The sequence below is a fragment of the Orbicella faveolata genome, unplaced genomic scaffold (genome assembly GCF_042242905.1).
Source record: "Orbicella faveolata isolate gen_17 unplaced genomic scaffold, um_ofav_v1 contig_34, whole genome shotgun sequence".
Lineage (NCBI taxonomy): Eukaryota > Metazoa > Cnidaria > Anthozoa > Scleractinia > Merulinidae > Orbicella > Orbicella faveolata.
Window position 1 is genome coordinate 16,735,001 of NW_028301563.1, and position 14,080 is coordinate 16,749,080.

Here is a 14,080-nt window from a genome sequence, read left to right on the forward strand (position 1 = left end):
GAATGAGTTATATCTCAGAACATAGCTCCCTCAAGACAGGTAATGTATTTAATCTATACGGACTAGAGATATAAAACAGTCCTTTACTTACCGACAGAAATGCCTCACTTGAAATGTCATCATTCCATCTGTAAGAACTGGCGGCATCATTAACAGAACCGTACTTTCAGTCCATTCTCGTGATTTTTCTCTTGAATTGTGCAATATCTTCCACTCTCCAGAACGTAGGTCTTCCAATTCTCTCTTTCCTTGAAAGAATGTAAGAGGAATTGTGATTTTTGCGGGTTCCAAAAGTTCAACATTGTGAGAAGATGATACGTGAAGGACTGGACCAACTAACATTCCATCTCCGTTAAGGCCAATGCTTGGAGGCTCTTGGACCTTGAGTTTGATCAAAAGGCAATGATGTCATCAATAAACATTCATACCAATATAGCTTGATCTCACTGTTGCGTACTTAGTTACTCCACATAGATTAATAGTTCTAGTCGCTTTATGTTATACATGTAGGAGTTGCATCTAGGACAAGCCGTTTGGCTCCTTTTAGTTTAGTCACGCAGACGCTCGTTGGGCCCGTCATACACTCTTCCAAACCAACGAACGATGTTCGTGGGGAAGGACGATTGCGTGACGAGCCCAAAGAGTGTCTACGAAGGAAGCTACTTCTAGTGATCCCCACGCCACAGAAAAAAATAGGTTGACGGACCGTTTGAAACTAATGGTCATATCGTACAAAATATGTAATGCTGGATAGCAAACTACGTAGTTCGGCATCCAAAAACAAAGCCACTTTGTCTAGGTACAGACAAGCTTACATTTTGCTTGTTTCGATGTCCCAGTACGAAGCTTTTTCTTCAGCATGAGGATTTCGTGTGATGTCATCGTTGGTTGACAAAGGCCCATTTTTTTTCAAAAGATTACCTACATGTATGATTAAAGACACGAGTAGACTGCATATCAACACTCCTTTAGTGGATCGGACCCAGGGGGATGGACTTCCATATAGAAAGGACGGGGGTGCTTGTCGGAAATTTTGAAAAGAACCCCTTAGAGGTACCAAGATCCTGTTTTGCAGGTGCGGCTTGATTTTTTTTTCACCAAAACATAACATTAAATTATCTCCTGTCATATTTTTCCTGCAAAAGCTCCCGCTGTGGAACTTTTGAAGGTGAACTTAAACTTTTTTCAGCCCTAAAAGGTACAACGAACAGCCCCGTCCTTTTCATGTGGGAGTCCCCCCTGGGGGTTCGGAATCTACCAAATAGAGATATTTGTAGCAGAAAAATGTAGTTTTACCCCGAAGCTACGAACATCTGTACCTTTAGTGTCAAACAGAAGTCTTCTATGGCAGGCACAGAACTCCAAGGGATTGAAACACTGACATCTGGATAGTCTGGCACTGTACAAGTAAATTCAGCAGTGACAGTCTTAGGCTTCCGGAAAATGAACGTTTTGAGGCGCCAGATTGCGGCAAAGGAGGAATAACGTGTTATTGTGCATGCAGCTTCAGCAACTGGAAAAAGCCAGTGAGGAAGGGTGGACTTAGCTGCAATATAATTATGTCACAATTATTTTTAATTAGGTAATAGTTGGAAGAAAATGCGCTCGCTGATTGGCTTAAAATCGCGCAATATACATTTGAGAAATGGAAACATGTACCGTGTTTCTATCGAAGTTTAATAGAATTCGACCTGTATACTGATGCAAATGCTGCATTCTGATTAGCTGAGTGATCGAACACTATCGGCCATTAATGTGCCGTGACGGGAGGTCGTCTACAAAATGGCGATGTTTGTTTATTTTCCAAAGTTTTGGAGAAGTGTTTTGATGCAAATGGCAATTATATTCGCAAGAAGATGAAAAGAAGAACGTTCACGGGTTCTTGAAAAAAATTATGCCCGCTCAAACGTGCTACAATTTCAAATGACAATTCAACATGGGCGATCTCTTCAAGGCATGAAAGTAAGTTTCAGTTAGGATTCTACTAAAACAATTAGATTATTCCTTTCGATTTCAATAAGGTGAAAGTTGATTCGGCCTTTGGCCTCATCACCTAAATCCTCGTGGAAATCTCAAGCTCATAATCTAATTGTTAAATAGAAACACGTGTGGAAGTTTGAGAGAACGGGAAATGCTGTGGGAACACGAGCCGACAGGTGAGTGTTTCCACAGCTTTTTCGAGTTCTCCCAGACTTCCATCAGTGTTTCTATTAAACAATTAGATTATGAGCTCGAGATTTCTATTGCGGGATATTTGACGAGGGCGCAGCCCGAGACAAGTATCACTCATAGAAATCGAGAGCGAATAATCTAATTGCTTTAGTATTAATCTACTAGTTGTTCAAAACGTTGTCTAAATCCTCTTCATAGACACCTCGAAAACGCAAAGAAGCGGCCCTCATTTTGTTTCCAAGCGCACACTGCCACGCTACTCACCATATATAACAGAACAGACAGTGAGTAGCGTAGCCAACCAGAGAACGGCATGATAGAATTGTTACCACGCTGATTGTTCCCTCGTTTGAAGGAGGTGAAATAAAATGGGGTCAGAAAAGAAAGCTAGGGTCGATCCACGAGCCAGTGAGGGGAATTTGAGTTGGACCGAGATGACAAAGTTGAACTTTTGCTAGGAGTTGTCCTTGCATTTTCTTCTCAAAAGGATTAGAAATATGGCATTACTCATTATAAAATTGATTGCCTGTACCTGTAACAGAATGATGCAACCACCGACCGCAATCGATGTGACCACCAGGTCCACCATTTTGGTTATATCGCAAACTCAAAAGATCACAGGCGAAAAATTATCCGGATTCTTTCTTTCGAATCGTTTACATAATAAAGCTTTCCAGATCCAAAAGTTGTCGGAGTTAAAGTTCCCACTAAATAATTTCTGGATTCAAAATCTCCGGAGACACGACCACACCACGCAGTTTTAATTTTATTTTGGACTCGTCCACTTGCGTGTAGACGGCAAAATCAATCCGGTGCTAAAACGTTCCGAATTCGTCACGAGGCGGGAACAATTTCCTCCAGTTTAAACCTAGCATGTAAGCCATGCTGCACAACTCGCATTTTATTACTATTTAAAAAAGTGAGGAAGGAATCCCAGTGAATGACTATTCAAAAGAAGCTATGAAGCCACACATCTCTATGTGATAATATTTTGTTGTTGTTGTTGTTTTTTCCTCTGTACACGGTGATGTTTACTTTAAGACCTACATGAACATGTATTGATGACACTAACGAGGAAGAGGAACAGAGCTTTTATGTGGATAGTCAAATGTTTATTACGTTTTCCAAGCTATTAAAACGTTCTAGAAAAAGCCATTTTGGCTAGAAGAGTCAATAAAACAAACAATTGTTACGTGTCTTTACTCGATACCTGATGTATGCCAAAAGTTTTCTGTCTCCAAATCTATCCATTCATTGTCTTCCAGGTCAACCAACTGCTTGATAACAACTTCATACCCTTTTAAATTACAGGCACTGTGCATCAAAGCCACAGTAACGCTTTCTTGGGCATCCCCGCTGAACTCCAGGTCAGGTGGACCATCATGTGACAGTTCAATCACGTTGCTTACCAAGACTTCGTTACTGCCAAGGGGTGGAGAGAGGGTCCTGGGACTCCATAATGAGCATGCAATGAGCAATGGTTTCGTGTCAGCTCCACGACAAAATGTGACCGATGCAGGAGCTTCTTGAAGGTTCCAGATATCACCTTCATGCGATACTTCTCCCCTGAAAAATCATAGTGTTATGATAGGTGTAACTACAATGTTTAAATTTTAAATTGTTACATACATACAGCCACGTAAAACACCCTTCACTATTTGGCATATTGCTTGGTATTGGTATAATCCTCTGTTAGGGAGATATTGACTTTTTGGACGATCTACTTGGCAGATGGATTAAACCCAATGCGAAAAGCACTGTTGCTTGTGTTAACAGTTCCTTGTTAAAAACTCTCTGCCTGGTTTCAGTGAAGACTCAATGGCTTAGGGCATTGTACTTAAGCTTTTGGCACTGGCCAGGTTCGCTGTGCTGGTACCTTAAATAATTATAATTGATATGTGTAATGTATTTGTAACTTATTTTTCGGATTAGCACAATGAATTTGTTGCTGTTGTTGTTCTTGTTGTTGCTGAGTAAGGCGCTTCACTCTCAGATTGTCTGTCAGGTGTATCAATGGGTTCCGCCAAACCTTTTTTTGGTAACCTAAAAATGTATCAAATGCTGGGGACGAGTGGCATGACGTTGCCTATGCCGACCTAGCAGTACCCCATCCAGGGGATCCTATCCTTGTTCAGTACAGATACAAGGAAAATCTGTAGGGTTATTGCTACTAATTTGGCGCAAGTGCAGACTTCAAATCACCACTTTGCGCATTGGTTCTTCTTTAAAGTGAAGCTCTTCACTGAAGAAATGTTACAACAGATCTAGTCAGTGATACCGTGCATACATGTGCATGTAAGCATACATAAATATTAGTCTGTGGTGCACAGTCTAGAATAATGCAGTTCACACGTGTATTGTATCATCTGGAAAAACGCAATGAACCGAAATTAGTACTTAACAGTAGGACAAAATTGTACCTCTTGATGAGGGTCTTAGGGTTAATATGTTGTGAGGTGTCTGTTTCATCGTCTAAATCAACTTCAATCTCTTCCTCTTCCTCTTCTTCACCGTCGTCCTTCTGCTCATATTCGGAAACAATTTGTTTGACAGGGAGGACCGCTACATTTTCATTGGCTTAAAAAAAGTCATAAATAGTCTTAAGTATGCTGCAAGCCAGCTTAAAAGCTCATTGATACCAACACTCAAATGTATATGTGCAGTGCCGATGTAACTCTACATACATGCAGAATAATTTGGATTAGATGGACGCCATGTTGACACTATTATTTTTCAGCATTGTGTCACAATGTACTTCTCCTTTCGTCAGGATGAACAATTAACAAACACTGTGACAGTATTAATCACGCTTGGAATTTGTCATAAGAAGGTAGGATAATGTCATTGGCTTTTGCAGTCCTAAGCTTCGCACCGTAATATCACAAAGCCGAAACCGCACCTTACCTCTACCAGAAAACAAAATGCACCACAATTCATGATTAATGTGTAATGATAAAACCCAAGCGCTTGAATTGTTCCTTTTTGGCTGGTACTAAAAATTGTGGCAAAGAAACAAGTGGATAGGCCAAAAATAGTACCCACTTTTGCAAATATCGAAAAAAATATTCCACCTGGATAGTAGTGATATACCGTGCAGTATGCATAGTTCAATTACCTGCAGTTGAATTTACTATAGCATGTAGGAGGCAAAAATGTGACACAGGCAATATTATGTGTCCATTTCAATTATCAATTGACTTACGGTATATTCCCAGATTATATGTCTAACGACTACACTTTTTACTTACTATTATTCCGACTAGAGGGTACAGGTATATGTAGACCCCGTTTACACCCTCGTAATTAATGGTTTATCTGCAAGGGCCAATTTGCGTTGCTACATTGTAGATCAAAATGTTGTAAACTTTGCAATATTTGTTACCATTTGAACGTAATGTGGCCTTCGGTTTCTTCCCATCTTGAAGTGCCTGGAAACAAAATAAAATAAAACTGCTGGTATTCTGTAGAGTGAAACCTATACAGTGATGACAGTTTACATTGCTAGCCTAACCCATACACATGTTGTGTATCATTAAGTGTTCTTCATCATCCCTTCAATTTTCCACAGTGATCAACATCTGAGTTCTTATGCATTATGCACGAGTGTGTAAATTCATCTCCTGCTCAATCCCATGAATATGTCACATTTGTGAAGATGAAATAACGTTTTGCTAATTATTTTGCGTATGACATGGCTTGTACTAATTAACGCCCAATGCGCACGAATCAGAACAACCAATACGAAAGAAGCGAAACTAGCCAGGTCACCAAAAAGAAAACCGAACTAATGGAAACAGTCGTCTGAATAAGTACTCCGGTTAGAATGAGAAATGTTCAGGTAAGCCTGATTACGGTAAGCCTCTAATAATGGTTATCGGTTTCTCCTCCCAAGTTGTTACGGTGGTCTCTTCTAGGTGGTTCAATGATCTCGGCTGCTTCAATTTGGTGGTTTTTGACCTTTTCTGGTCTTTAGTTGTGGTTTTTTTTCCTGTCATTTTAACGGGTTGTGAAAATTGCGGATTTAAACTTGGCATAATTTACAACTATGTGCACTGATACAACACTAGTGTTTTTCAGTTACACCACTTTTCTTACATGAACATAGGTTCACATTTAAATTGATAATTCGCCATTGGCATCTTGTATTTCTACACCCTTAAACTCCTTTAGTATTTGGAAACTTACTTGGTACGCCTCATGGTAACATTTTTCTCTTTCATGATCTCTAATAGATGATGCTAATTTTTTGATGTCACGGAGGAACTTCTTCTTTTCTGGTGCATTCATCTTAGCCTGCCTCACTTCCCATTGTTCCTCTTTAAAAAGGAGTGCTTCTTTACCATATCTTTTGTACATTTCTTCTTTGTTGAGTTCCTTGCATAACTGAAGGATTCCATTGATTGTTTCTTCCTTAGCCAAACCAATTTGCTTCGTCTTCTCTGTATAGGTACTTTTCCCTTCTTCCCACTGCGTCTGCCAAGTAGATAACAGGTTCTTTCGGAATTCGGGAATGTTTTCCTCCTGTCCAGCATATTTGTACAGCTGTTCCACCATGCTTTTGAGTTTTGCTTTGTCATAAGCGTTTTCCTTCTTGCCAATGAAGTCTGGCCTCACGAGGGCCATTTTGTAAAGCGCCAACTTGCTTTCCTGAAGTTTTAAACGTTTCTTATGCTCATCGAGTTCACGACAAAGCTCAATTGACCTCTCCAAGATCTCATCTCTTTCTTTCATCATCTCATTAAGCAGAGAGTTGTCTGTTTCTTCTTCAAAATCCTCTTGAAACTGCTCCTCAGTAACACTCTGCAATCCCTCGTACATGTCCAACAACAAGACGTTCTTTTCTTTTTCGTATTTGTCTGTTTTGTCACCCAGTAAGTATACTATAGCATAAAATATGTCTTTGTTGTACTTGGTGAATCTAAAGTGTTTTGAACTTTTCTGCTCTTTCCAGAAATGCTGACAAAACTTCAAAGCATCGTCCCGAAATTGCTTCTTCTTCTCGCCATTGTTTAATTCATCGCACATCTCCTCGACACGAGTAATGATCAGTCGCCACACCTCGCTGTGGTTCCCTGCACTAAGTGACTTCTCCATCTCCCATGCTGTGAGAAACAACTCTAAGGCTTTCCTGCGGTCCTCCAAGTTTGCCTGAATCATTCCCAGTTGATAAAGGCTTCGCACAGTCTCTGGGTGATTCGCATTAAATTTCTCCCTTATGCTGTACGCTATCTTTGCTGGTTTCAAGGCGTCGGAATACTTTTCTTGAAACATGAGAGCATTGGCAAGATTTCTACGAAAGAGAGCTTCATCCCAAAATCCTGAGAGTTTGAGTTCATCCAAAAGATATAGAGCCTCGTTGTAACATTCAATCGCCCTATCATACTTTTCCTGACTCTCATACACCGTGCCAATTTGATTCTTGTACACTGGCATGTCAAAGTGATTTTCAGAACCTGCTAATTTCTTTTGCATCTCGTATGCTTCATTGTAGAACTCAAGTGCTTTCTTTGGCTCGCTGAGCTTGAAATGGCAATTCCCAATAGCATTGTAGCACCTTGCAAGATCTGTATGATCTCTAAGCAGCTTCTCTGAAAATGTACGTGACAGTTCCAAGCTTTCTATTGACCTCTTGTAGTCTCTGTTTCTGTAATACGTTTCCCCCTCAGAATACAAGTGAAGTCCTTTGCTAAGCCTGTAAGATTCACTAGCCTTGTCTCGAACTTTTTCTAACGAACAGAATGCTTCGTCCAATATTTCAAAGGCCCTCTCTGTTCCCTCAACATCTAAAACCTGCAGAGCTTCCCGGCATTTTAACTGTGCCCGGAATAAAGAGCCTGTGTAGAAACAAACAAACAAACAAGCAAAAAAAAACTCGTGAATGAAATAATGCTATACGAGAGTGGCCAGCACTACTGAAGCTCATCCTGGTTTTGTGTTTCTCAACGGAATACAGATATTGGGTTCAGTTATTGATTGAGTTAATTCAGGATTACTGTGAGCCTTGAACTCATTCTTGCAAATTTTTAGTAACGTTTTCTACTTAAGTATTTTGTATTACGTTTTTACTTATTCCATTCCGTAGAAACTTACCAAAAAACTTATACTTACTGTTGATTAGTTTAAACAGTGGCCCAGGCAACTGCAAAAGTTTTTACTACTTGAGAAGGCCCGGTGTTTCCAGTGATAAAAAGAAAAAAAAAACAACCTTTTTCTCATTTCAAATACTTTGGAACGCGGTGGTATCAGGATGACGCGAAGTAAGCGGGATGAAGGAGAAATTGGTGGTGGGAAGCGCCAGATTCGCAAACTTTATTTCAGATCCTCTATTAAGTTTGGTTACCGAGGTCTTATTATACATGGTGTAGCAAAACCTCACAACTTAATGGGTATGAGGTCATAGCGGAGCTCCAGCGGCCCGAAGGGCCGCCAAGCGGAGCCCCATACCCATATAGGGAAGAAAAGGAAACCCGTGAATTGATTTTCTCATGGTTATCATGGCTAACGGTATTGCTCGTGGGCGCGTACGCACGACGGCGACGACGACGACGACGACGGAGTCGCGCAAGATGGCGGCCATACTCCAGCTAATAGGTTGACAGAGGCATGCACCCTCGGTTTGTAGCGGGAGAATGCCATTTTTCTTGGCGGGATTTTTAAAGAAAAACGATAGCGGAGGCTGATCTAATATTTTTAAGACAGGGTTGCACTGAAGCAAAAAACAGAAAGCAAGAATTAACAGGCAAAGAAGTAGCGAAGAAGATCGCGAAAAAGACTGAGCGGGCCAGCGCTGGGGAAGGAGGCGAGACAGTACTGAACAATGCCGTGAATTATAGCTAGTCAAGGGCTAGAGAAAGGAGGTGAAATAATACCGAACAATGCCGTGAACCAAAGCTAACGAGGGCTATAGAAAGGAGGCGAAAGTACCCGACAAATTGATTCAGAAGACTGCCGAACTCCCCATGGCCAAGTTTAAAATTCGCGCGAGCGTGATGCTGTGCAGCCGTGCAAGAAAATTCAAAAGTCACCTGATTTGGTCAGGTGATGAACAAGAGAAATCAAACGTACCCGAGTGTTTTAGGGAAATTACAAAATAGTAAACGTAGCGGAAAGAAGTGGTTGATTCGTTGATCTATCGAAAATATAACTTCAGTTCAGTCTTCAAAACTTTTGCTGCAAGTTTCTGCCCGGAAGATTTACACTGGTCGAACTGAATTGCCAACTTGCGGTAAGTGACTTTTGTTGTTGCGTTTGCTATGAAAATTAACAAGTTGCCTCGGCGATATAAGCTTATTTTCAATTGGAATCCATTAAAAGTCTTCCTCATTTGAAGCCATGCTGTAAGAGATTTTAAAAATTGCATCGTTTTAATTTCGCTCGTCTCTAAACAATAACACGTGGGTCGCTTTGGAGGTTGCTGTAAGTTGTAAACGAATTAAGTTTTCTGTCGATTTTCGTCGTCAACTTAAGCTTATAACCTCACGTCTAAAAATAAGCTTAACCAAAACCGTACTTGTAAACACGGCCGGGCGAGTTTTGAAGTTTTCTCTGAGTTAGTTAGCACTGCCGCTTCGTAGACTGCTAAAATTTCTTCTTCTGTTGTTGAAAACCAAGGAAGGTCTACAAACCATTATAAGCCGAAGCGAACAGGATTTGCTAAATTTAATTTTGTTCCTATGTGAATATTTGCATATTGTGATTACAAAGTATGGAGAATTCCTCGTTTTGTTAGTTCAATTTATTCGGTTTGGCGAAATGCTTTTGTGAATTCCGAGGTTAATTTGGTTGAAGACTGGTCAAGCTACTGCCAATAAAATGACTGCAAAGCTAAATTAAGCCGTCGGCAAAAATACAGACTCTCAGTAATATTCAAATTTAAGCGTGAATAATGTTTAAACTTTAACACCGCAAGCTTAAACGAATTTTCTTTATCCTCTCTTTTATTTGGTCACCTTTCATTGAGAAGGGATTTGCTGTTGATACTCGAGCTCAGATGTAGTGATATGCATCTTGTGTTTATAATGTGGATTTCCTCGTTTTATTTTGTTGTCTGTCCAATTAGTTCGGTTTGGTGAAATGCTTATATGGTCCAAAATGTCGAGTAGACGATTATGCATGGCAATCCTGTCTGCAAATAAAGCTCTGCTTTGATTTTGATTGGCTATTTCATTTTATTTGTGCCATTGCTTTTGGTTGGGGGTACATGGACCCTATTTTCTTAATAAGAGGTTATTCCCCAATGCGGTATTTACACTTAATATGGAAATGTTCCTAAAAAGTGACATGGTACTAATTAACTCGGTAAATTGAACAGTGTAATAGAAGTTCTTGCCCTGACCATTTCTCGGTAATAAGAATAACTTTTACATACATATATACACAATTTAGTTGGCGAGAGCATTCTCCTATCTCCACTCTCTCTCTCTCTCTCTGCTCTCTTCTTCACACTAATTTTTTATTAACTAACTTATTAAATGAATGTCACTGACTGTTTTCTTTGTTGTACATGCATACTTTTTTGCTCGTCGAAGAAAGTTTCAGTTTCTTCCTGGCTGTACAGTTTCCTCCTGTACCAATTCGTTTGTGATATAACTTTGTGAATTCTCTATTCTCCTTAAATTTTATCTCATCAGGTTGATAGAATGCACTCTCAGAGTGTTCCATCATTGTCTTCAGTCGCTACAATTTTCCGGAAAAAAGCAATAGTTTTCTTAATTTCCTTTTACTTTGTGTTAGGACTTTTTAGCATGCCTGTAATTGGCCCATGGGCATTACGGGAGAATGATTTTCAAGTAAAGAATTACATTCGTCTTAGTGTTGAGTATTTTAAAGTGCCTATGAAGTAAAAAGTAATTGCTGCTTATTCGAAAGGCTTTTCAAAGTAAAGAAGAATGGCGTTTTCCTTTTTGAAATATCTTTTTTCGTTTCAGAGATATTAAAGTTTTTGTGAGGAAAGTGATGACGTCATAGGTGGTTCCACTAAAACAGCACAACACTCAATCGAGAACAACTCTAGAAATATGAAAGCAGTGTTCTTTAAACTTGGCACCAGTAATGTACATCACAAAAGAAACATAATGACACCCGTCGTGCCATTGCCATGACAACAGTTATGCCGCTGGTTCTGTTTTAATTAAGACTGAAATTCCCAGATTTTATCTTAAACAAGGATCCTCCACTCCCACCAATCTAATGGGGAGAGTTAAGACAAAATGGAGCCATGTGTGTTCCAAGCGAGACCCTGTGTCCCACTTTAAAAGGTTGTAAAAATGGGGATATTTGGTTTTTCACAGAAAGAGACTGGAGCCAAGAGTGTTGCCATGGCAACAACATAGTAGGTGTCATTCTGTTCTTTTTGTGATAAACATTTCTGGTGCAAAGTTTGAAGAACACTGCTTTAATATTTCTAGAGTTATTCTCGATTGAGTGTTGTGCTCTTTTAGAGGAACCACCTATGACGTCATCACTTTCCTCATTTGCATAATACAAAAACGTGAATATCTCTAAAACGAAAAAAGATATTCCAAAAAGGAAAACGCCATTCTTCTTTACTTTGAAGAGCCTTTCAAATAAGCAGGAATTGTTTTTTACTTCATAGGCACTTTAAATTGTTATGAATTAGGCATTTCTTTTTATTTTTTATTTTTTATATATTTTATTTTAGTCGCACGCAATGTTTTATGATTTTACTGAGGTATATCATGTAAATGTAAATAATGCACTGGAATTGGCCAATCGGAGTGTGCATTATATCGGCTTTAAACACAAACCATATATAATAAATGACTTGTATGTAAATGACATTTTTATTACAGAGAACTGGACAGGGCAAGAACTTCTTTTGTGAATTTATATATTAATTCCTCTCAGTGCTGTCAAAATGCCTCAGGAACCTTCATTTCTGATAATCTATTATTTTCCACCATACCTACAGCACAGAAGCTCACCAAATCCTAACTGATAACTAACATGTGTGTATCTCTAGCCTTTGCTGTGTGCTACATGTATATTTTGCTATCCTGTCTTAACTGCTAGAAACAATTTTGACAGAGCTGTTGCAACAGTTTCACTTAAATTGAATTCCAGTAACAGCGCTACATGTAGCAGTGTTATTGAGTATGAACTTTATGGAGGATTTTAAATTTTTATTTTTTTATGATTACAGACGACAACAAAATATACATTTGTATACATAACCTGATGTTGGTGTTGGTTACAAACCGTAGTTCATAATGGTCATCCTATTACAGGTAAGGGACAAAAGTTCAGAGAGTTAGAACATTTCTTCCCCCAGCACACCTTCTGTCTATAGGTGCAATAATTGAGAGGTTATATATATATATATATACGAAGAGTAATGTAAAGTTACTGTATAAACTTAGCATTAAAATCTGACATTTGAACGCCTCCTTTGCTAAAATTAGTCACGATTTAATTGTTATCACTCCCTGTGAATTCATAGAGATTCCAGAGGCAAATTATCACCTAATGTGGAAGTCCTGTCTTCAAGTGAGGGAAAATGACACAAAAGAGTTACAATGAGAGTAAAAAGAATTGTGAATGTTGATATGGTGTACATTATACATCATGTAAAGGTATTTGGTGAGTGCCAAAGGCATAACATTTCATGTATTGCTTTTTCAGGACAAATTATATAACAGTGACGTTTTAAAAGGTGTGATCAGAAAAATAAAGAGTACATTGTCCAGGCAGCACCAGTTTATGGACGGCATATGCAGACAGTAAGAGGAACTGTAAACACTACCACGTAAGTGAGTTTTATGCTTATGACTTCTTGTTCTTGGATTTTGTGTCATTTCATCACAGGAATAGGTAATGAAAGATGCAATAGTTGTTGCAATATATTTTTGAAGGAAAAACTTATAAGTCTGCCTACGCTGGATAACAGCCATGTGTAAACTGAATGTAAAGCAAACACTCTGTTAAAGATGAGGCAACCCTAAAATCCAGAAACTGGAATCCGGAATCTGGAACCAAAAACCGGAATCCAGAAACTGGAAACCGGAATCCACAAATCAAAGAAAATAAGTTCTTCAAATACACGAAAATTGTTTTGCTTAGCTTTTCGACTGTAAAAAGTAAGCTGCCAAGTAAAAAGGACCTCAAACTTAACCTTTTTTGAAACAAAAATTCCCCGGCTGTTCAAATCATGCAACTGTTATTTTTAGTGAGGGCTATTATTATGAGAATCTCAGTAAAGTGCGTCCTAATTTTATTCCAAGCACCTCGAGAGTGTCTAAAATAAGCTTGCTGGTAATTGCCATTTTGTTTAATAAGTAATCTTCAATTTACCGGGAGTATAAGTTTATCCTTTATGTCTAGTAGATACTGAACAAGATAGAAAATGTCATAGAGAACAGGATATCCGTCAGTGGCAGCCCCCTGTACATTGACAGTCACGCCCCCCACTTTCGAAGTCCAAAGGCTAACCCATCTGGTCTAAATATGAAATTTGATTTTTCCAACAGATACAAGACCAATTCCAGATTAACACAATTTCCACACTGATACTGTGACAAATCAGCCTTTCATATTCTTGGCGGCCATCATATTAAAACAATTTGTAGAAATGTTGCACACTTACTTCCGTCTGCTTCTCACTTGCTAACAGATCGGACCACATGTTGTTAAAAGATGCTAAAAAACTGCCAGAAACTCACTGCAATAGCCTACAATAGCTTGTTGTTAATGTACTGCTCACCAGTCTTCTCAGAGCAATTTGATCTAGACAAGAAGCAGGCTCTCACCACGGCCAGCTTGAACAAAACATGGGTAACTTAGCCTGTGAGCAGGCTCTCGTGTTTGGGCTGGGGCCGTGAGTGGCAAAGTTGCATGAAGGCTCTTGGTGACATGCCAATGCAGAAAAACACTAGACACCTATTTAGCCTGC

General features: G+C 39.2%; 1 protein-coding gene across 2 annotated transcripts in view; it reads right to left on the bottom strand.

Annotated features, from left to right (window-relative positions):
- LOC110041550 (uncharacterized) overlaps positions 1 to 14,080 on the bottom strand; it is a 33,792-nt gene that overhangs the window by 12,308 nt on the left and 7,404 nt on the right. Inside the window, exons 2-7 of one of the 2 annotated variants that reach the window (XM_020746848.2) lie at positions 6,358 to 8,006; positions 5,555 to 5,600; positions 4,593 to 4,749; positions 3,383 to 3,738; positions 1,320 to 1,546; positions 92 to 381 (exon numbers count right to left, since the gene is read on the bottom strand). In XM_020746848.2, coding sequence (XP_020602507.2) covers positions 92 to 381; positions 1,320 to 1,546; positions 3,383 to 3,738; positions 4,593 to 4,749; positions 5,555 to 5,600; positions 6,358 to 8,006 — 2,725 coding nt within the window. The remainder of the gene's footprint in view (positions 1 to 91; positions 382 to 1,319; positions 1,547 to 3,382; positions 3,739 to 4,592; positions 4,750 to 5,554; positions 5,601 to 6,357; positions 8,007 to 14,080) is intronic. The other variant, XM_020746849.2, reaches the window with a different exon arrangement.